We start from the raw sequence: 24049 nt of genomic DNA on the forward strand, positions 1-24049 counted from the left end.
TACATTAACCTCTAAAGTATTATAATACATTAACCCCTACAGTATTATATTACATTAACCCCTACAGTATTATATTACATTAACCCCTACAGTATTATATTACATTAACCCCTACAGTATTATAATACATTAACCCCTACAGTATTATATTACATTAACCCCTACAGTATTATATTACATTAACCCCTACAGTATTATATTACATTAGCCCCTACAGTATTATATTACATTAACCCCTACAGTATTATAATACATTAACCCCTACAGTATTATAATACATTAACCCCTACAGTATTATATTACATTAACCCCTACAGTATTATAATACATTAACCCCTACAGTATTATATTACATTAACCCCTACAGTATTATATTACATTAACCCCTACAGTATTATAATACATTAACCCCTACAGTATCATATTACATTAACCCCTACAGTATTATATTACATTAACCCCTAACCCCTACAGTATTATAATACATTAACCCCTACAGTATTATAATACATTAACCCCTACAGTATTATAATACATTAACCCCTACAGTATTATATTACATTAACCCCTACAGTATTATATTACATTAACCCCTACAGTATTATATTACATTAACCCCTACAGTATTATAATACATTAACCCCTACAGTATTATAATACATTAACCCCTAACCCCTACAGTATTATAATACATTAACCCCTAGAGTATTATAATACATTAACCCCTACAGTATTATAATACATTAACCCCTACAGTATTATAATACATTAACCCCTAACCCCTACAGTATTATAATACATTAACCCCTACATTATTATATTACATTAACCCCTAACCCCTACAGTATTATAATACATTAACCCCTAACCCCTACAGTATTATAATACATTAACCCCTACAGTATTATATTACATTAACCCCTAACCCCTACAGTATTATATTACATTAACCCCTACAGTATTATAATACATTAACCCCTACAGTATTATATTACATTAACCCCTACAGTATTATATTACATTAGATTTGGGGCTGAATTCTATCAGATCAGTGATATCCGACACCCGAATAGTTGTTGTTTTGGCGGTGTCTGAGGTGGAACTGCGTTAGAGCTGTCAAATCCACAAGCGGCTCCCGGCATTTACCTAAAGTGGACATTGCTGTTCGCGGCGCGGAGTCGCGATGAGAAAACCCATGCAGCCTTGTTTCCAAGTTCAAAGGCTACCTGGGGCGGCAGCATAGCCTAGTGGGTAGAGCGTTGGACTCGTAACCTAAGGTAGTTAACGCATTGTTCCTAGGGCGTCATGACTTGCCTAGTTTATAAATAAAGTAGAAAAATACATTTAAAAAAACACTGGAATGTGTGATGTAATCTACACCTGGATTAGCCTGCTAGAAATCCTCGTAATTTTTTGTTTTGAATGATTTTTAAATTTGAGCGTTATTATTCGTATAAAGCAATAAACTCTTTCTCGTTCGGAACTTCTAAATCTCGTCGAATGGGTGTGGCTTCCTGACAATGCAGCTCACCGATTTGACAGCTCCTAAACAGTTCCGCCTCCGACACCGCCAAAAAAACATCAACTACCCGGGTTTACAGCTTTGATCTGATGGAATCTAGGCCTAACAAGCCAAGAGTGACTAGAACAACTTTAAATTGACATGCATTTCTTATAGGAGTATATTGGGGCCTTAGCCAATAGCGTGCTAGATGGAGGATAGTCGGGCTGGATTCAAACCGTATTGTGGATCTGTTACACCTCCATAGACATTTAAAGGCGATATGGATTGAATCCAGCCCTTAATCTACATGTATTTTTTTTACGGCAAAATTATTATTATTTAAACCTTTATTTAACTAGGCAGTTAAGAACTAATTCTTATTTTTAATGACGGCCTACCGGGGAACAGTGGTTTAACTGCCTGTTCAGGGGCAGAACTTGCAACCTTACGGTTATTAGTCCAATGCTCTAACCACTAGGCTACCCTGCCGCCCATATTCAACATTCAACTTCCAGATGCGTACCCCCTCTACTACCAGGTACCCCTGGTACCCCTGTAGTGGTGTGTTACCCCTGTAGTAGTGTGGTACCCCTGTAGTAGTGTGGTACCCCTGTAGTGGTGTGGTACCCCTGTAGTGGTGTGGTACCCCTGTAGTAGTGTGGTAGCCCTGTAGTAGTGTGGTACCCCTGTAGTGGTGTGGTACCCCTGTAGTAGTGTGGTACCCCTGTAGTGGTACGGTACCCCTGTAGTGGTGTGGTACCCCTGTAGTGGTGTGGTACCCCCGTAGTAGTGGTACGGTACCCCTGTAGTGGTGTGGTACCCCTGTAGTGGTGTGGTACCCCTGTAGTGGTGTGGTACCCCTGTAGTAGTGGTGTGGTACCCCTGGTACCCCTGGTACCCCTGTAGTAGTGGTGTGGTACCCCTGTAGTAGTGTGGTACCCCTGTAGTAGTGTGGTACCCCTGTAGTGGTGTGGTACCCCTGTAGTGGTGTGGTACCCCTGTAGTAGTGTGGTACCCCTGTAGTGGTGTGGTACCCCTGTAGTGGTGCTGTACCCCTGTAGTGGTGTGGTACCCCTGTAGTGGTGCTGTACCCCTGTAGTGGTGTGGTACCCCTGTAGTGGTGTGGTACCCCTGTAGTAGTGTGGTACCCCTGTAGTAGTGTGGTACCCCTGTAGTAGTGTGGTACCCCTGTAGTAGTGTGGTACCCCTGTAGTGGTGTGGTACCCCTGTAGTGGTATGGTACCCCTGTAGTGGTACGGTGCCCCTGTAGTGGTGTGGTACCCCTGTAATGGTGTGGTACACCTGTAGTGGTGTGGTACCCCTGTAGTGGTATGGTACCCCTGTAGTGGTACATTACCCCTGTAGTAGTGTGGTACCCCTGTAATGGTGTGGTACACCTGTAGTGGTGTGGTACCCCTGTAGTAGTGTGGTACCCTTGTAGTGGTGTGGTACCCCTGTAGTGGTGTGGTACCCCTGTAGTGGTGTGTTACCCCTGTAGTGGTGTTATACCCCTGTAGTGGTGTGGTACCCCTGTAGTGGTATGGTACCCCTGTAGTGGTGTGGTACCCCTGTAGTGGTATGGTACCCCTGTAGTGCTGTGGTACCCCTGTAGTAGTGTGGTAGCCCTGTAGTAGTGTGGTACCCCTGTAGTAGTGTGGTACCCCTGTAGTGGTGTGGAACCCCTGTAGTAGTGCGGTACCCCTGTAGTGGTATTGGACCCCTGTAGTGGTGTGGTACCCATGTAGTGGTACGGTACCCCTGTAGTAAGGGGGGGGGGGGGGGGGGTTGATAAGCTGATTGAAAATTTGTACTTTTATGTCAGTAATTTATTGTTGTGTGAATGTCCTGCTCTTGGGGTGGTACAGTGTACTGTCCTGCTCTTGGGGTGGTACAGTGGGCTGTCCTTCTCTTGGGGTGGTACAGTGGGCTGTCCTTCTCTTGGGGTGGTACAGTGGACTGTCCTGCTCTTGGGGTGGTACAGTGGACTGTCATGTTCTTGGGGTGGTACAGTGGACTGTCCTTCTCTTGGGGTGATACAGTGGACTGTCCTTCTCTTGGGGTGATACAGTGGACTGTCCTTCTCTTGGGGTGATACAGTGGACTGTCCTGTTCTTGTGGTGATACAGTGGACTGTCCTGCTCTTGGGGTGATACAGTGGACTGTCCTGTTCTTGTGGTGATACAGTGGACTGTCCTGCTCTTGGGGTGATACAGTGGACTGTCCTGTTCTTGGGGTGATACAGTGGACTGTCCTGCTCTTGGGGTGATACAGTGGACTGTCCTGCTCTTGGGGTGGTACAGTGGACTGTCCTGTTCTTGTGGTGATACAGTGGACTGTCCTGCTCTTGGGGTGATACAGTGGACTGTCCTGTTCTTGGGGTGATACAGTGGACTGTCCTGCTCTTGGGGTGATACAGTGGACTGTCCTGTTCTTGGGGTGATACAGTGGACTGTCCTGTTCTTGGGGTGATACAGTGGACTGTCCTGCTCTTGTGGTGATACAGTGGACTGTCCTGCTCTTGGGGTGGTACAGTGGACTGTCCTGCTCTTGGGGTGGTACAGTGGGCTGTCCTGCTCTTGGGGTGGTACAGTGGACTGTCCTCTTGGGGTGATACAGTGGGCTGTTCTGCTCTTGGGGTGATACAGTGGACTGTCCTCTTGGGGTGATACAGTGGGCTGTTCTGCTCTTGGGGTGGTACAGTGGACTGTCCTCTTGGGGTGATACAGTGGGCTGTTCTGCTCTTGGGGTGATATAGTGAACTGTCCTCTTGGGGGGATACAGTGGGCTGTTCTGCTCTGTGCATTGCTATTATCAAGCCATTGGTTTAGGCAGTAGTTCCAGTATTCCTTACATATGAAGGCCAGAACTGTAGTTACATTAAATCTCATTGCAATACAAAGGTGACTGCTCAGTCCTAATGTAACCAGGTACAGCGCCTTGCAAAAGTATTCATCCCCTTGGTGTTTTTCCTATTTTGTTGTATTACGATCTGTAATTTAAATATAGTTTTATTTTATGTAATGGACTTAGATTAAATAGTTCAAATTGGTGAAGTGAAAAAAAAAAGAATATCTTGTTTCAAAAATAAATAATTAATTAAAAACTGAAAAGTGGAGCGTGCATATGTATTCACTCCCTTCGCTAGGAAGCCCCTAAATAAGATCTGGTGCAACCAATTACCTTCAGAAGACACGTCATTAGTTAAATAAAGTCCACCTGTGTGCAATCTAAGTGTCACGTGATCTCAGTACATATACACCTGTTCTGAAAGGCCCCAGAGTCTGCAACACCACTAAGCAATGGGCACCATGAAGACCAAGGGGCACCATGAAGACTAAGGAGCTCACCAAACAGGTCAGGGACAAAGTTGTGGAGAAGTACAGATCAGGGTTGGGTTATAAAAAATATCCAAAACTTTAGACAGAGACATGCAGCTGGTGGTAGGCGTGTTGTGTCAATCAAATGATACAAACCCACCCAAAAATCTATTTTAATTCCAGGTTGTAAGGCAACAAAATAGGAAAAATGCCAAGGGGGGTGAATACTTCCGCAAGCCACTGTATAACAGAGTCATTAAAGAACTCAAGGTCCACTCCCCTCAAACCCCACCACGACTAGGCCTCAAGGTCCACTCCCCTCAAACCACACCACGACTAGGCCTCAAGGTCCACTCCCCTCAAACCACACCACGACTAGGCCTCAAGGTCCACTCCCCTCAAACCACACCACGACTAGAACTCAAGGTCCACTCCCCTCAAACCACACCACGACTAGACCTCAAGGTCCACCCCCCTCAAACCACACCACACCTAGAACTCAAGGTCCACCCCCCTCAAACCAAACCACACCTAGGCCTCATTTCCTCTAAACTTTCTCTCTAACATCCTTGCTGTATGGAGAAGACGAATGTGAACAAGAACAGGACAACGGCACCACTGTGAGTGTGTTTAAAAGGTCTCCCTGGACTCTAAAGGGTCTCCCTCTCTCCTCCAGTCACAGTAGCTCCTCTGTACCACAACACAGGAACAACACAGCAGCTTCCATCTCCCTCCTCTATCTGTGGTTCAGCTTGGGAGAGTCTGCACCCTCCTCGTCCTCATCGTCTTTCGCTCCGATCAACCGCTGCCGCGCAAAATCCTCAAAGATGATGTCATCGTCGCTGGAGAGAGTAAACTCAGTTAGTCAGGATCCAGAAGTACACTTTAAGTGCATTAATGATTGATGGCAGACAGAGGGAGACATTTTGGTTCATGGCAGACGGGGAGACATTTTGGTTCGTGGCAGACGGGGAGACATTTTGGTTCATGGCAGATGGGGAGACATTTTGGTTCATGGCAGATGGGGAGACATTTTGATTTATAGCAGACGGGGAGACATTTTGATTCGTGGCAGATGGGGAGACATTTTGATTTATAGCAGACGGGGAGAAATTTTGATTCATGGCAGATGGGGAGACATTTTGATTCATGGCAGATGGGGAGACATTTAGATTTATAGTAGACGGGGAGACATTTTGGTTCATGGCAGATGGGGAGACATTTTGGTTCATGGCAGATGGGGAGACATTTAGATTTATAGCAGACGGGGAGACATTTTGGTTCATGGCAGATGGGGAGACATTTTGGTTCATGGCAGATGGGGAGACATTTAGATTTATAGCAGACGGGGAGACATTTTGGTTCATGGCAGATGGGGAGACATTTTGGTTCATGGCAGATGGGGAGACATTTAGATTTATAGCAGACGGGGAGACATTTTGGTTCATGGCAGATGGGGAGACATTTTGGTTCATGGCAGATGGGGAGACATTTAGATTTATAGCAGACGGGGAGACATTTTGGTTCATGGCAGATGGGGAGACATTTTGGTTCATGGCAGATGGGGAGACATTTAGATTTATAGCAGACGGGGAGACATTTTGGTTCATGGCAGATGGGGAGACATTTTGGTTCATGGCAGATGGGGAGACATTTGTTTAGTAAATTGTACTAGATAAGATGTTTAGTAAAGTTTACTAGATCAGATGACTAGCAAAGTGCATTAGATCAGATGTTTAGTAACGTGTATTAGATCAGATGTTTAGTAACGTGTATTAGATCAGATGTTTAGTAACGTGTATTAGATCAGATGTTTAGTAATGTGTATTAGATCAGATGTTTAGTAACGTGTATTAGATCAGATGTTTAGTAACGTGTATTAGATCAGATGTTTAGTAACGTGTATTAGATCAGATGTTTAGTAACGTGTATTAGATCAGATGTTTAGTAACGTGTATTAGATCAGATGTTTAGTAACGTGTATTAGATCAGATGTTTAGTAACGTGTATTAGATCAGATGTTTAGTAACGTGTATTAGATCAGATGTTTAGTAACGTGTATTAGATCAGATGTTCAATAACGTGTTTTAGATCAAAGATATTTACTGAAGTGCATTGATTAGAGACTATACTGTTTAAGCCGTTATAAAGCTCACAGTCCTTTATAACAACTTAATATTGCACTACACATAGGTGGTTCAAAAAAGGGGTGAAATCAAGATTACCACACAATTATTTTGATTATTTATTCACTGTAGGCTTATGGTCAGCTCAGCAAACGTCTTAGCTTATTCTGTTGTTGTCGTTGTTCTTTTGCGTTGTTACTGTTGCCGTTGTTTATTTCGGTAATCAATCCGGATCGCGGAGTTGGACAATGCACCGTTTAATAAAAGTGAATTTCCCACTGAACCCGACATACAATGCGCAGCGTTTACCGTGAGCAGTAGGCTCCGCGAACGCACGAACATTGCCCTTCTAAAAACGCGCATTGCGGACAAATGCATTATTTTTTTTTTGATTGAATCTTGGTCATAGTCATTTACAGACATTACGGGGTTTAGGAAACACGTCAGCACATCACGTCTGAAATGGCATCGTCGGCACATCACGTCTGAAATGGTATCGTCAGCGCATCACGTCTGAAATGGCATCGTCAGCACATCATGACACAGGTCCGTCAACAACACTAATGCTTCTAACAGCCTGGGAGCTACAGAAACCTGCCATGGTTACATCTCTTTCCTGCTGTCAGTCATACAAATGGCCATAAAACAAAGGGGATTGAAACGATAAAGAGGTGTGCTGGGAGAGACAACATTACATGAAAGACACTGAATATTGAATGTATTATTCATAATCGGGCCTATTTGCTGGTTAATGTGCATGACCAGAGATGGGCTGTTAGGCTGCATGGTCAGAGATGGGCTGTTAGGCTGCATGGTCAGAGATGGGCTGTTAGGCTGTATGACCAGAGATGGGCTGTTAGGCTGCATGGTCAGAGATGGGCTGTTAGGCTGTATGACCAGAGATGGGCTGTTAGGCTGTATGGTCAGAGATGGACTGTTAGGCTGTATGGTCAGAGATGGACTGTTAGGCTGTATGGTCAGAGATGGACTGTTAGGCTGTATGACCAGAGATGGACTGTTAGGCTGTATGGTCAGAGATGGGCTGTTAGGCTGTATGGTCAGAGATGGACTGTTAGGCTGTATGACCAGAGATGGACTGTTAGGCTGTATGGTCAGAGATGGACTGTTAGGCTGTATGACCAGAGATGGGCTGTTAGGCTGTATGGTCAGAGATGGGCTGTTAGGCTGCATGGTCAGAGATGGGCTGTTAGGCTGTATGGTCAGAGATGGGCTGTTAGGCTGTATGGTCAGAGATGGGCTGTTAGGCTGCATGGTCAGAGATGGGCTGTTAGGCTGTATGACCAGAGATGGGCTGTTAGGCTGTATGGTCAGAGATGGGCTGTTAGGCTGTATGGTCAGAGATGGGCTGTTAGGCTGCATGGTCAGAGATGGGCTGTTAGGCTGTATGGTCAGAGATGGGCTGTTAGGCTGCATGGTCAGAGATGGGCTGTTAGGCTGCATGGTCAGAGATGGACTGTTAGGCTGCATGGTCAGAGATGGACTGTTAGGCTGTATGGCCAGAGATGGACTGTTAGGCTGTATGGTCAGAGATGGACTGTTAGGCTGTATGGTCAGAGATGGGCTGTTAGGCTGTATGACCAGAGATGGGCTGTTAGGCTGTATGGTCAGAGATGGGCTGTTAGGCTGTATGACCAGAGATGGGCTGTTAGGCTGTATGACCAGAGATGGACTGTTAGGCTGTATGGTCAGAGATGGGCTGTTAGGCTGTATGACCAGAGATGGACTGTTAGGCTGTATGGCCAGAGATGGGCTGTTAGGCTGTATGGTCAGAGATGGGCTGTTAGGCTGTATGGTCAGAGATGGGCTGTTAGGCTGCATGACCAGAGATGGACTGTTAGGCTGTATGGTCAGAGATGGGCTGTTAGGCTGTATGACCAGAGATGGGCTGTTAGGCTGTATGACCAGAGATGGGCTGTTAGGCTGTATGGTCAGAGATGGGCTGTTAGGCTGTATGACCAGAGATAGGCTGTATGACCAGAGATGGGCTGTTAGGCTGTGTGGTCAGAGATGGGCTGTTAGGCTGTATGGTCAGAGATGGGCTGTTAGGCTGTATGGTCAGAGATGGACTGTTAGGCTGTATGACCAGAGATGGGCTGTTAGGCTGTATGACCAGAGATGGACTGTTAGGCTGTATGACCAGAGATGGACTGTTAGGCTGTATGACCAGAGATGGGCTGTTAGGCTGTATGGTCAGAGATGGGCTGTTAGGCTGTATGGTCAGAGATGGGCTGTTAGGCTGTATGGTCAGAGATGGGCTGTTAGGCTGTATGGTCAGAGATGGACTGTTAGGCTGTATGGTCAGAGATGGACTGTTAGGCTGTATGGTCAGAGATGGGCTGTTAGGCTGTATGACCAGAGATGGACTGTTAGGCTGTATGACCAGAGATGGACTGTTAGGCTGTATGACCAGAGATGGGTTGTTATAGAGAGGAAATGAAACAGGAGGAAGTGAAGCCATGTTTTATTGACGAGGACAAGTGGTGCAGCAGGCAGTAAGTAGCAAGTAGAGGCAGTAAGCAACAGGCAGTAAGCAACAGGCAGTAAGCAGCAGGCAGAAGGCAGCAGGCATTAAGCAGAAGGCAACAGGCAGTAAGCAGCAGGCAGTAAGTAGCAAGTAGAGGCAGTAAGCAGCAGGCAGTAAGCAACAGGCAGTAAGTAGCAAGTAGAGGCAGTAAGCAGCAGGCAGTAAGTAGCAAGTAGAGGCAGTAAGCAGCAGGCAGTAAACAGCAGGCAGTAAGTAGCAAGTAGAGGCAGTAAGCAACAGGCAGTAAACAGCAGGCAGTAAGCAACAGGCAGTAAACAGCAGGCAGTAAGCAGCAGGCAGTAAGCAGCAAGCAGAAGGCAGTAAGCAGCAGGCAGTAAGCAGTAAGCAGCAGGCAGTAAGCAGCAGGCAGTAAGCAGCAAGCAGAAGGCAGTAAGCAGCAGGCAGTAAGTAGCAAGTAGAGGCAGTAAGCAGCAGGCAGTAAGTAGCAAGTAGAGGCAGTAAGCAGCAGGCAGTAAGTAGCAAGTAGAGGCAGTAAGCAGCAGGCAGTAAACAGCAGGCAGTAAGTAGCAAGTAGAGGCAGTAAGCAACAGGCAGTAAACAGCAGGCAGTAAGCAACAGGCAGTAAACAGCAGGCAGTAAGCAGCAGGCAGTAAGCAGCAAGCAGAAGGCAGTAAGCAGCAGGCAGTAAGCAGTAAGCAGCAGGCAGTAAGCAGCAGGCAGTAAGCAGCAAGCAGAAGGCAGTAAGCAGCAGGCAGTAAGCAGCAGGCAGTAAGCAGTAAGCAGCAGGCAGTAAGCAGCAGGCAGTAAGCAGCAGGCAGTAAGCAGTAAGCAGTAAGCAGCAGGCAGTAAGCAGCAGGCAGTAAGCAGCAGGCAGTAAGCAGCAGGCAGTAAGCAGTAAGCAGCAGGCAGTAAGCAGCAGGCAGTAAGCAGTAAGCAGCAGGCAGTAAGCAGTAAGCAGCAGGCAGTAAGCAGCAGGCAGTAAGCAGTAAGCAGCAGGCAGTAAGCAGCAGGCAGTAAGCAGTAAGCAACAGGCAGTAAACAGCAGGCAGTAAACAGCAGGCAGTAAGCAGCAGGCAGTAAGCAGTAAGCAGCAGGCAGTAAGCAGCAGGCAGTAAGCAGCAGGCAGTAAGCAGTAAGCAGCAGGCAGTAAGCAGCAGGCAGTAAGCAGTAAGCAGCAGGCAGTAAGCAGCAGGCAGTAAGCAGTAAGCAACAGGCAGTAAACAGCAGGCAGTAAGCAGCAGGCAGTAAGCAGCAGGCAGTAAGCAGCAGGCAGTAAGCAGTAAGCAGTAAGCAGCAGGCAGTAAGCAGCAGGCAGTAAGCAGCAGGCAGTAAGCAGTAAGCAGAAGGCAGTAAGCAGCAGGCAGTAAGCAGCTATCAGTAAGCAGTAAGCAGCAGGCAGTAAGCAGCAGGCAGTAAGCAGCAGGCAGTAAGCAGTAAGCAGAAGGCAGTAAGCAGCAGGCAGTAAGCAGCAAGCAGAAGGCAGTAAGCAGCTATCAGTAAGCAGCAGGCAGTAAGCAGTAAGCAGCAGGCAGTAAGCAGCAGGCAGCAAGCAGTAAGCAGCAGGCAGTAAGCAGCAGGCAGTAAGCAGCAGGCAGAAGGCAGTAAGCAGCAGGCAGTAAGCAGCAGGCAGTAAGCAGTAAGCAGAAGGCAGTAAGCAGCAGGCAGTAAGCAGTAAGCAGAAGGCAGTAAGCAGCAGGCAGTAAGCAGCAAGCAGAAGGCAGTAAGCAGCTATCAGTAAGCAGCAGGCAGTAAGCAGTAAGCAGCTATCAGTAAGCAGCAGGCAGTAAGCAGCAAGCATAGGCAGCAAGCAACAAGGCCCAGTATGTTAGAGTGACAGACAGACAGACAGACAAACAGGGTGACTGTGTTATACTGTGTTACACTATCAGAAAGACCAGGAGTAGAGCTTCTTACTTTGTGTCAAATTCTATCAAGTTTGTGTCTATTGGCGCCTCGTCTGCAGCTGAAATACAATGAATGGACCATTATAATTCATCATTTTAGACCAAGAAAGGTGTTTGTTGATTGATTGAAAACAGAAAGACGTTGAAAACTTGTGAACTGAAAATACTGCATAAAAATAGAAACACACCATCTCTGTAGATTGCATCTTCGCTTGGTTTGGGATGCATTAACGTAAAGGGGAGCTCAACATGGACATCACTGGAAAAGAAAATGAAACTACATGTAGATGATTGATGTATGATGAACAAACAAGTTTTATGAATTAGCATTTCAATGTATGTTACATCTTGTATTATTATACTAATATTACAGTCTGCTCTGTATAACACGTAGAGTATATATATATATGTACATCTCTTCAGCAAAACAAATAGCACTACAACTCTAGCCACCAGTATTGGCATGCAACGTCATTACAGAAACATCTCTGTTTACCTCGTTGCAAGATCTCCTAAGAGTCTGAAATCAATGAAACATTGTCAGTTTTTTTTTTTTTTTTACCTCAGCAATACAGTAACATAGAATTAGGAATTAGAATACTAATTCATTACATTAACATTAACCATCTTATGATATTATGTGTAAACCCTAAATCTGACACCAAGATGTATGTTAAAACCCTAACTCTGACACCAAGATGTATGTTTAAACCCTAAATCTGACACCAAGATGTATGTTTAAACCCTAAATCTGACACCAAGATGTGTTTAAACCCTAAATCTGACACCAAGATGTATGTTTAAACCCTAACTCTGACACCAAGATGTATGTTTAAACCCTAACTCTGACACCAAGATGTATGTTTAAACCCTAAATCTGACACCAAGATGTATGTTTAAACCCTAAATCTGACACCAAGATGTATGTTTAAACCCTAAATCTGACACCAAGATGTATGTTTAAACCCTAACTCTGACACCAAGATGTATGTTTAAACCCTAACTCTGACACCAAGATGTATGTTTAAACCCTAAATCTGACACCAAGATGTATGTTTAAACCCTAAATCTGACACCAAGATGTATGTTTAAACCCTAACTCTGACACCAAGATGTATGTTTAAACCCTAACTCTGACACCAAGATGTATGTTTAAACCCTAAATCTGACACCAAGATGTATGTTTAACCCCTAACTCTGACACCAAGATGTATGTTTAAACCCTAAATCTGACACCAAGATGTATGTTTAACCCCTAAATCTGACACCAAGATGTATGTTTAACCCCTAACTCTAACACCAAGATGTATGTTTAAACCCTAAATCTAACACCAAGATGTATGTTTAAACCCTAACTCTGACACCAAGATGTATGTTTAAACCCTAACTCTGACACCAAGATGTATGTGTAAAGTGCATACCCTAACACCAAGATGTATGTGTAAAGTGCATACCCTAACACCAAGATGTATGTGTAAAGTGCATACCCTAACACCAAGATGTATGTGTAAAGTGCATACCCTAACACTAAGATGTATGTGTAAAGTGCATACCCGCCTCGAGACACAACAAGCTTCACTTTGACTTTGTAGGATACGATGATACCCAGGATCTCCTTGTTGGCTCCCTCTCTTAACCTGTTGATCGGACAAAAAAAATCTATAAAAAAAATCACTGACTGACATCTTCTGATTATCACCAAGTCCTTCATTCACCAGCTGGGATTGTGGAAACTGGTGGGATTGTGGAAACTGGTGGGATTGTGGAAGCTGGTGGGGTTGTGGAAACTGGTGGGATTGTGGAAGCTGGTGGGGTTGTGGAAACTGGTGGGATTTTGGAAGCTGGTGGGATTGTGGAAACTGGTGGGATTTTGGAAGCTGGTGGGATTGCGGAAGCTGGTGGGATTGTGGAAACTGGTGGGGTTGTGGAAGCTGATGGGGTTGTGGAAAATGATGGGATTGTGGAAGCTGGTGGGGTTGTGGAAACTGGTGGGGTTGTGGAAGCTGATGGGGATGTGGAAGATGATGGGATTGTGGAAGCTGGTGGGGTTGTGGAAACTGGTGGGGTTGTGGAAACTGGTGGGATTGTGGAAGCTGGTGGGATTGTGGAAGCTGGTGGGATTGTGGAAGCTGGTGGGGTTGTGGAAGATGATGGGATTGTGGAAGCTGGTGGGATTGTGGAAGCTGGTGGGATTGTGGAAGATGATTGGATTGTGGAAACTGGTGGGATTGTGGAAGCTGGTGGGATTGTGGAAACTGGTGGGATTTTGGAAGCTGGTGGGATTGTTGGTGAGATTGTGGAAATTTGTTGGATTGTGGAAACTGGTGGGATTGTGGAAACTGGTGGGATTGTTGGTGGGATTGTAGAAACTGGTGGGATTGTTGGTGGGATTGTAGAAGCTGGTGGGATTGTTGGTGGGATTGTGGAAACTGGTGGGATTGTCGGTGGGATTGTGGAAACTGGTGGGATTGTGGAAACTGGTGGGATTGTCGGTGGGATTGTGGAAACTGGTGGGATTGTTGGTGGGATTGTAGAAGCTGGTGGGATTGTTGGTGGGATTGTGGAAACTGGTGGGATTGTTGGTGGGATTGTAGAAGCTGGTGGGATTGTGGAAACTGGTGGGATTGTGGAAGCTGGTGGGATTGTGGAAACTGGTGGGATTGTGGAAGCTGGTGGGATTGTGGAAACTGGTGGGATTTTGGAAGCTGGTGGGATTGCGGAAGCTGGTGGGATTGCGGAAGCTGGTGGGATTGTGGAAACTGGTGGGGTTGTGGAAGCTGATGTGGTTGTGGAAAATGATGGGATTGTGGAAGCTGGTGGGGTTGTGGAAACTGGTGGGGTTGTGGAAGCTAATGGGGTTGTGGAAGATGATGGGATTGTGGAAGCTGGTGGGGTTGTGGAAACTGGTGAGGTTGTGGAAACTGGTGGGATTGTGGAAGCTGGTGGGATTGTGGAAGCTGGTGGGATTGTGGAAGCTGGTGGGGTTGTGGAAGATGATGGGATTGTGGAAGCTGGTGGGATTGTGGAAGCTGGTGGGATTGTGGAAGATGATGGGATTGTGGAAACTGGTGGGATTGTGGAAGCTGGTGGGATTGTGGAAACTGGTGGGATTTTGGAAGCTGGTGGGATTGTTGGTGAGATTGTGGAAATTTGTTGGATTGTGGAAACTGGTGGGATTGTGGAAACTGGTGGGATTGTTGGTGGGATTGTAGAAGCTGGTGGGATTGTTGGTGGGATTGTGGAAACTGGTGGGATTGTCGGTGGGATTGTGGAAACTGGTGGGATTGTGGAAACTGGTGGGATTGTGGAAACTGGTGGGATTGTTGGTGGGATTGTAGAAGCTGGTGGGATTGTTGGTGGGATTGTGGAAACTGGTGGGATTGTTGGTGGGATTGTAGAAGCTGGTGGGATTGTGGAAACTGGTGGGATTGTGGAAGCTGGTGGGATTGTGGAAACTGGTGGGATTGTGGAAGCTGGTGGGATTGTGGAAACTGGTGGGATTTTGGAAGCTGGTGGGATTGTTGGTGAGATTGTGGAAATTTGTGGGATTGTGGAAACTGGTGGGATAGTCGGTGGGATTGTGGAAGCTGGTGGGATAGTCGGTGGGATTGTGGAAACTGGTGGGATTGTGGAAGCTGGTGGGATAGTTGGTGGGATTGTGGAAGCTGGTGGGATTGTGGAAACTGGTGGGATTGTGGAAACTGGTGGGAATGTTGGTGGGATTGTGGAATCTGGTGGGATTGTGGAAACTGGTGGGATTGTGGAAGCTGGAGGGATTGTGGAAACTGGTGGGATTTTGGAAGCTGGTGGGATTGCGGAAGCTGGTGGGATTGCGGAAGCTGGTGGGATTGTGGAAACTGGTGGGGTTGTGGAAGCTGATGTGGTTGTGGAAAATGATGGGATTGTGGAAGCTGGTGGGGTTGTGGAAACTGGTGGGGTTGTGGAAGCTAATGGGGTTGTGGAAGATGATGGGATTGTGGAAGCTGGTGGGGTTGTGGAAACTGGTGAGGTTGTGGAAACTGGTGGGATTGTGGAAGCTGGTGGGATTGTGGAAGCTGGTGGGATTGTGGAAGCTGGTGGGGTTGTGGAAGATGATGGGATTGTGGAAGCTGGTGGGATTGTGGAAGCTGGTGGGATTGTGGAAGGTGATGGGATTGTGGAAACTGGTGGGATTGTGGAAGCTGGTGGGATTGTGGAAACTGGTGGGATTTTGGAAGCTGGTGGGATTGTTGGTGAGATTGTGGAAATTTGTTGGATTGTGGAAACTGGTGGGATTGTGGAAACTGGTGGGATTGTTGGTGGGATTGTAGAAGCTGGTGGGATTGTTGGTGGGATTGTGGAAACTGGTGGGATTGTCGGTGGGATTGTGGAAACTGGTGGGATTGTGGAAACTGGTGGGATTGTCGGTGGGATTGTGGAAACTGGTGGGATTGTTGGTGGGATTGTAGAAGCTGGTGGGATTGTTGGTGGGATTGTGGAAACTGGTGGGATTGTTGGTGGGATTGTAGAAGCTGGTGGGATTGTGGAAACTGGTGGGATTGTGGAAGCTGGTGGGATTGTGGAAACTGGTGGGATTGTGGAAGCTGGTGGGATTGTGGAAACTGGTGGGATTTTGGAAGCTGGTGGGATTGTTGGTGAGATTGTGGAAATTTGTGGGATTGTGGAAACTGGTGGGATAGTCGGTGGGATTGTGGAAGCTGGTGGGATAGTCGGTGGGATTGTGGAAACTGGTGGGATTGTGGAAGCTGGTGGGATAGTTGGTGGGATTGTGGAAGCTGGTGGGATTGTGGAAACTGGTGGGATTGTGGAAACTGGTGGGAATGTTGGTGGGATTGTGGAATCTGGTGGGATTGTGGAAACTGGTGGGATTGTGGAATCTGGTGGGATAGTCTGTGGGATTGTGGAAGCTGGTGGGATTGTGGAAACTGGTGGGATTTTGGAAGCTGGTGGGATTGTTGGTGAGATTGTGGAAATTTGTGGGATTGTGGAAACTGGTGGGATAGTCGGTGGGATTGTGGAAGCTGGTGGGATAGTCGGTGGGATTGTGGAAACTGGTGGGATTGTGGAAGCTGGTGGGATAGTTGGTGGGATTGTGGAAGCTGGTGGGATTGTGGAAACTGGTGGGATTGTGGAAACTGGTGGGAATGTTGGTGGGATTGTGGAATCTAGTGGGATTGTGGAAACTGGTGGGATTGTGGAATCTGGTGGGATAGTCTGTGGGATTGTGGAAGCTGGTGGGATTGTGGAAACTGGTGGGAATGTTGGTGGGATTTTGGAAATTTGTGGGATTGTGGAAACTGGTGGGATAGTCGGTGGGATTGTGGAAGCTGGTGGGATAGTCGGTGGGATTGTGGAAACTGGTGGGATTGTGGAAGCTGGTGGGATAGTTGGTGGGATTGTGGAAGCTGGTGGGATTGTGGAAACTGGTGGGATTGTGGAAACTGGTGGGAATGTTGGTGGGATTGTGGAATCTGGTGGGATTGTGGAAACTGGTGGGATTGTGGAATCTGGTGGGATAGTCTGTGGGATTGTGGAAGCTGGTGGGATTGTGGAAACTGGTGGGAATGTTGGTGGGATTGTGGAAGCTGGTGGGATTGTTGGTGGAATTGTGGAAGCTGGTGGGATTGTTGGTGGAATTGTGGAAGCTGGTGGGATTGTTGGTGGGATTGTGGAAACTGGTGGGAATGTTGGTGGGATTGTGGAAGCTGGTGGGATTGTGGAAACTGGTGGGATTGTGGAAACTGGTGGGAATGTTGGTGGGATTGTGGAATCTGGTGGGATTGTGGAAACTGGTGGGATTGTGGAATCTGGTGGGATAGTCTGTGGGATTGTGGAAACTGGTGGGATTGTTGAAACTGGTGGGATTGTTGGTGGGATTGTAGAAGCTGGTGGGATTGTTGGTGGGATTGTGGAAACTGGTGGGATTGTCGGTGGGATTGTGGAAACTGGTGGGATTGTGGAAACTGGTGGGATTGTCGGTGGGATTGTGGAAACTGGTGGGATTGTTGGTGGGATTGTAGAAGCTGGTGGGATTGTTGGTGGGATTGTGGAAACTGGTGGGATTGTTGGTGGGATTGTAGAAGCTGGTGGGATTGTGGAAACTGGTGGGATTGTGGAAGCTGGTGGGATTGTGGAAACTGGTGGGATTGTGGAAGCTGGTGGGATTGTGGAAACTGGTGGGATTTTGGAAGCTGGTGGGATTGTTGGTGAGATTGTGGAAATTTGTGGGATTGTGGAAACAGGTGGGATAGTCGGTGGGATTGTGGAAGCTGGTGGGATAGTCGGTGGGATTGTGGAAACTGGTGGGATTGTGGAAGCTGGTGGGATAGTTGGTGGGATTGTGGAAGCTGGTGGGATTGTGGAAACTGGTGGGATTGTGGAAACTGGTGGGAATGTTGGTGGGATTGTGGAATCTGGTGGGATTGTGGAAACTGGTGGGATTGTGGAATCTGGTGGGATAGTCTGTGGGATTGTGGAAGCTGGTGGGATTGTGGAAACTGGTGGGATTTTGGAAGCTGGTGGGATTGTTGGTGAGATTGTGGAAATTTGTGGGATTGTGGAAACTGGTGGGATAGTCGGTGGGATTGTGGAAGCTGGTGGGATAGTCGGTGGGATTGTGGAAACTGGTGGGATTGTGGAAGCTGGTGGGATAGTTGGTGGGATTGTGGAAGCTGGTGGGATTGTGGAAACTGGTGGGATTGTGGAAACTGGTGGGAATGTTGGTGGGATTGTGGAATCTGGTGGGATTGTGGAAACTGGTGGGATTGTGGAATCTGGTGGGATAGTCTGTGGGATTGTGGAAGCTGGTGGGATTGTGGAAACTGGTGGGATTTTGGAAGCTGGTGGGATTGTTGGTGAGATTGTGGAAATTTGTGGGATTGTGGAAACTGGTGGGATAGTCGGTGGGATTGTGGAAGCTGGTGGGATAGTCGGTGGGATTGTGGAAACTGGTGGGATTGTGGAAGCTGGTGGGATAGTTGGTGGGATTGTGGAAGCTGGTGGGATTGTGGAAACTGGTGGGATTGTGGAAACTGGTGGGAATGTTGGTGGGATTGTGGAATCTGGTGGGATTGTGGAAACTGGTGGGATTGTGGAATCTGGTGGGATAGTCTGTGGGATTGTGGAAGCTGGTGGGATTGTGGAAACTGGTGGGAATGTTGGTGGGATTTTGGAAATTTGTGGGATTGTGGAAACTGGTGGGATAGTCGGTGGGATTGTGGAAGCTGGTGGGATAGTGGGTGGGATTGTGGAAACTGGTGGGATTGTGGAAGCTGGTGGGATAGTTGGTGGGATTGTGGAAGCTGGTGGGATTGTGGAAACTGGTGGGATTGTGGAAACTGGTGGGAATGTTGGTGGGATTGTGGAATCTGGTGGGATTGTGGAAACTGGTGGGATTGTGGAATCTGGTGGGATAGTCTGTGGGATTGTGGAAGCTGGTGGGATTGTGGAAACTGGTGGGAATGTTGGTGGGATTGTGGAAGCTGGTGGGATTGTTGGTGGAATTGTGGAAGCTGGTGGGATTGTTGGTGGAATTGTGGAAGCTGGTGGGATTGTTGGTGGGATTGTGGAAACTGGTGGGAATGTTGGTGGGATTGTGGAAACTGGTGGGAATGTTGGTGGGATTGTGGAAGCTGGTGGGATTGTGGAAGATGATGGGATTGTGGAAGCTGGTGGGATTGTGGAAGCTGGTGGGATTGTGGAAGCTGGTGGGATTGTGGAAACTGGTGGGATTGTGGAAGCTGGTGGGATTGTGGAAACTGGTGGGAGTTTGGAAGCTGGTGGGATTGTTGGTGAGATTGTGGAAATTTGTGGGATTGTGGAAACTGGTGGGATTGTGGACTGGTGGGAATATCGGCGGGATTGTGGAAGCTGGTGGGATTGTGGAAACTGGTGGGAATATCGGCGGGATTGTGGAAGCTGGTGGGATTGTGGAAACTGGTGGGATTGTAGAAACTGTTGGGATTGTGGAAACTGGTGGGATTGTGGAAACTGGTGGGGTTGTGGAAACTGGTGGGATTGTGGAAGCTGGTGGGATTGTGGAAGCTGGTGGGATTGTGGAAGCTGGTGGGGTTGTGGAAGATGATGGGATTGTGGAAGCTTGTGGGATTGTGGAAGCTGGTGGGATCGTGGAAGATGATGGGATTGTGGAAACTGGTGGGATTGTGGAAGCTGGTGGGATTGTGGAAACTGGTGGGATTTTGGAAACTGGTGGGATTGTTGGTGAGATTGTGGAAATTTGTTGGATTGTGGAAACTGATGGGATTGTGGAAACTGGTGGGATTGTTGGTGGGATTGTAGAAGCTGGTGGGATTGTTGGTGGGATTGTAGAAGCTGGTGGGATTGTTGGTGGGATTGTGGAACCTGGTGGGATTGTCGGTGGGATTGTGGAAACTGGTGGGATTGTGGAAACTGGTGGGATTGTCGGTGGGATTGTGGAAACTGGTGGGATTGTTGGTGGGATTGTAGAAGCTGGTGGGATTGTTGGTGGGATTGTGGAAACTGGTGGGATTGTTGGTGGGATTGTAGAAGCTGGTGGGATTGTGGAAACTGGTGGGATTGTGGAAGCTGGTGGGATTGTGGAAACTGGTGGGATTGTGGAAGCTGGTGGGATTGTGGAAACTGGTGGGATTTTGGAAGCTGGTGGGATTGCGGAAGCTGGTGGGATTGTGGAAACTGGTGGGGTTGTGGAAGCAAATGGGGTTGTGGAAAATGATGGGATTGTGGAAGCTGGTGGGGTTGTGGAAACTGGTGGGGTTGTGGAAGCTGATGGGGTTGTGGAAGATGATTGGATTGTGGAAGCTGGTGGGGTTGTGGAAACTGGTGGGGTTGTGGAAACTGGTGGGATTGTGGAAGCTGGTCGGATTGTGGAAGCTGGTGGGATTGTGGAAGCTGGTGGGGTTGTGGAAGATGATGGGATTGTGGAAGCTGGTGGGATTGTGGAAGCTGGTGGGATTGTGGAAGATGATGGGATTGTGGAAACTGGTGGGATTGTGGAAGCTGGTGGGATTGTGGAAACTGGTGGGATTTTGGAAGCTGGTGGGATTGTTGGTGAGATTGTGGAAATTTGTTGGATTGTGGAAACTGGTGGGATTGTGGAAACTGGTGGGATTGTTGGTGGGATTGTAGAAGCTGGTGGGATTGTTGGTGGGATTGTAGAAGCTGGTGGGATTGTTGGTGGGATTGTGGAAACTGGTGGGATTGTCGGTGGGATTGTGGAAACTGGTGGGATTGTGGAAACTGGTGGGATTGTCGGTGGGATTGTGGAAACTGGTGGGATTGTTGGTGGGATTGTAGAAGCTGGTGGGATTGTTGGTGGGATTGTGGAAACTGGTGGGATTGTTGGTGGGATTGTAGAAGCTGGTGGGATTGTGGAAACTGGTGGGATTGTGGAAGCTGGTGGGATTGTGGAAACTGGTGGGATTGTGGAAGCTGGTGGGATTGTGGAAACTGGTGGGATTTTGGAAGCTGGTGGGATTGTTGGTGAGATTGTGGAAATTTGTGGGATTGTGGAAACTGGTGGGATAGTCGGTGGGATTGTGGAAGCTGGTGGGATAGTCGGTGGGATTGTGGAAACTGGTGGGATTGTGGAAGCTGGTGGGATAGTTGGTGGGATTGTGGAAGCTGGTGGGATTGTGGAAACTGGTGGGATTGTGGAAACTGGTGGGAATGTTGGTGGGATTGTGGAATCTGGTGGGATTTTGGAAACTGGTGGGATTGTGGAATCTGGTGGGATAGTCTGTGGGATTGTGGAAGCTGGTGGGATTGTGGAAACTGGTGGGAATGTTGGTGGGATTGTGGAAATTTGTGGGATTGTGGAAACTGGTGGGATAGTCGGTGGGATTGTGGAAGCTGGTGGGATAGTCGGTGGGATTGTGGAAACTGGTGGGATTGTGGAAGCTGGTGGGATAGTTGGTGGGATTGTGGAAGCTGGTGGGATTGTGGAAACTGGGGGGATTGTGGAAACTGGTGGGAATGTTGGTGGGATTGTGGAATCTGGTGGGATTGTGGAAACTGGTGGGATTGTGGAATCTGGTGGGATAGTCTGTGGGATTGTGGAAGCTGGTGGGATTGTGGAAACTGGTGGGAATGTTGGTGGGATTGTGGAAGGTGGTGGGATTGTTGGTGGAATTGTGGAAGCTGGTGGGATTGTTGGTGGAATTGTGGAAGCTGGTGGGATTGTTGGTGGGATTGTGGAAACTGGTGGGAATGTTGGTGGGATTGTGGAAACTGGTGGGAATGTTGGTGGGATTGTGGAAGCTGGTGGGATTGTGGAAGATGATGGGATTGTGGAAGCTGGTGGGATTGTGGAAGCTGGTGGGATTGTGGAAGCTGGTGGGATTGTGGAAGCTGGTGGGATTGTGGAAGCTGGTGGGGTTGTGGAAGATGATGGGATTGTGGAAGCTTGTGGGATTGTGGAAGCTGGTGGGATCGTGGAAGATGATGGGATTGTGGAAACTGGTGGGATTGTGGAAGCTGGTGGGATTGTGGAAACTGGTGGGATTTTGGAAACTGGTGGGATTGTTGGTGAGATTGTGGAAATTTGTTGGATTGTGGAAACTGATGGGATTGTGGAAACTGGTGGGATTGTTGGTGGGATTGTAGAAGCTGGTGGGATTGTTGGTGGGATTGTAGAAGCTGGTGGGATTGTTGGTGGGATTGTGGAACCTGGTGGGATTGTCGGTGGGATTGTGGAAACTGGTGGGATTGTGGAAACTGGTGGGATTGTCGGTGGGATTGTGGAAACTGGTGGGATTGTTGGTGGGATTGTAGAAGCTGGTGGGATTGTTGGTGGGATTGTGGAAACTGGTGGGATTGTTGGTGGGATTGTAGAAGCTGGTGGGATTGTGGAAACTGGTGGGATTGTGGAAGCTGGTGGGATTGTGGAAACTGGTGGGATTGTGGAAGCTGGTGGGATTGTGGAAACTGGTGGGATTTTGGAAGCTGGTGGGATTGCGGAAGCTGGTGGGATTGTGGAAACTGGTGGGGTTGTGGAAGCAAATGGGGTTGTGGAAAATGATGGGATTGTGGAAGCTGGTGGGGTTGTGGAAACTGGTGGGGTTGTGGAAGCTGATGGGGTTGTGGAAGATGATTGGATTGTGGAAGCTGGTGGGGTTGTGGAAACTGGTGGGGTTGTGGAAACTGGTGGGATTGTGGAAGCTGGTCGGATTGTGGAAGCTGGTGGGATTGTGGAAGCTGGTGGGGTTGTGGAAGATGATGGGATTGTGGAAGCTGGTGGGATTGTGGAAGCTGGTGGGATTGTGGAAGATGATGGGATTGTGGAAACTGGTGGGATTGTGGAAGCTGGTGGGATTGTGGAAACTGGTGGGATTTTGGAAGCTGGTGGGATTGTTGGTGAGATTGTGGAAATTTGTTGGATTGTGGAAACTGGTGGGATTGTGGAAACTGGTGGGATTGTTGGTGGGATTGTAGAAGCTGGTGGGATTGTTGGTGGGATTGTAGAAGCTGGTGGGATTGTTGGTGGGATTGTGGAAACTGGTGGGATTGTCGGTGGGATTGTGGAAACTGGTGGGATTGTGGAAACTGGTGGGATTGTCGGTGGGATTGTGGAAACTGGTGGGATTGTTGGTGGGATTGTAGAAGCTGGTGGGATTGTTGGTGGGATTGTGGAAACTGGTGGGATTGTTGGTGGGATTGTAGAAGCTGGTGGGATTGTGGAAACTGGTGGGATTGTGGAAGCTGGTGGGATTGTGGAAACTGGTGGGATTGTGGAAGCTGGTGGGATTGTGGAAACTGGTGGGATTTTGGAAGCTGGTGGGATTGTTGGTGAGATTGTGGAAATTTGTGGGATTGTGGAAACTGGTGGGATAGTCGGTGGGATTGTGGAAGCTGGTGGGATAGTCGGTGGGATTGTGGAAACTGGTGGGATTGTGGAAGCTGGTGGGATAGTTGGTGGGATTGTGGAAGCTGGTGGGATTGTGGAAACTGGTGGGATTGTGGAAGCTGGTGGGATTGTGGAAGCTGGTGGGATTGTGGAAGCTGGTGGGATTGTGGAAGCTGGTGGGATTGTGGAAACTGGTGGGATTTTGGAAGCTGGTGGGATTGTTGGTGAGATTGTGGAAATTTGTGGGATTGTGGAAACTGGTGGGATTGTGGACTGGTGGGAATATCAGCGGGATTGTGGAAGCTGGTGGGATTGTGGAAACTGGTGGGAATATCGGCGGGATTGTGGAAGCTGGTGGGATTGTGGAAACTGGTGGGATTGTGGAAACTGGTGGGATTGTGGAAACTGGTGGGATTGTGGAAACTGGTGGGATTGTAGAAACTGGTGGGATTGTGGAAACTGGTGGGATTGTAGAAGCTGGTGGGATTGTGGAAGCTGGTGGGATTGTGGAAGCTGGTGTGGTTGTGGAAACTGGTGGGATTGTGGAAGCTGGTGTGGTTGTGGAAACTGGTGGAATTTTGAAAGCTGGTGGGATTGTGGAAGCTTGTGGGATTGTTGGTGAGATTGTGGAAATTTGTGGGATTGTGGAAACTGGTGGGATAGTCGGTGGGATTGTGGAAGCTGGTGGGATAGTCGGTGGGATTGTGGAAACTGGTGGGATTGTGGAAGCTGGTGGGATAGTTGGTGGGATTGTGGAAGCTGGTGGGATTGTGGAAACTGGTGGGATTGTGGAAACTGGTGGGAATGTTGGTGGGATTGTGGAATCTGGTGGGATTGTGGAAACTGGTGG

At 47.9% G+C, this 24049-nt stretch overlaps 2 protein-coding genes across 2 annotated transcripts in view; both read right to left on the minus strand.

The window, feature by feature from the left end:
* Positions 1–4510: 4510 nt before the first annotated feature.
* Positions 4511–24049, minus strand: part of arrb1 (arrestin, beta 1) — a 78015-nt gene continuing 58476 nt past the window's right edge. The window contains exons 12-16 of the mRNA XM_036962082.2: positions 12911–12994; positions 11854–11877; positions 11546–11616; positions 11368–11416; positions 4511–5663 (exon numbers count right to left, since the gene is read on the minus strand). Coding sequence (XP_036817977.1) covers positions 5558–5663; positions 11368–11416; positions 11546–11616; positions 11854–11877; positions 12911–12994 — 334 coding nt within the window. The 3' untranslated portion in view covers positions 4511–5557. The remainder of the gene's footprint in view (positions 5664–11367; positions 11417–11545; positions 11617–11853; positions 11878–12910; positions 12995–24049) is intronic.
* Positions 5679–6476, minus strand: LOC149972440 (uncharacterized; the record flags this gene model as incomplete). The annotated part of the gene is made up of 1 exon (XM_090218065.1): positions 5679–6476. A coding segment is annotated over one exon (798 nt), but the record flags the coding sequence as incomplete, so codon positions are not given.

Source organism: Oncorhynchus mykiss, chromosome 24 (assembly GCF_057628025.1).
Source record: "Oncorhynchus mykiss isolate SJ-2025 chromosome 24, ASM5762802v1, whole genome shotgun sequence".
NCBI classification, from domain to species: Eukaryota; Metazoa; Chordata; class Actinopteri; order Salmoniformes; family Salmonidae; genus Oncorhynchus; species Oncorhynchus mykiss.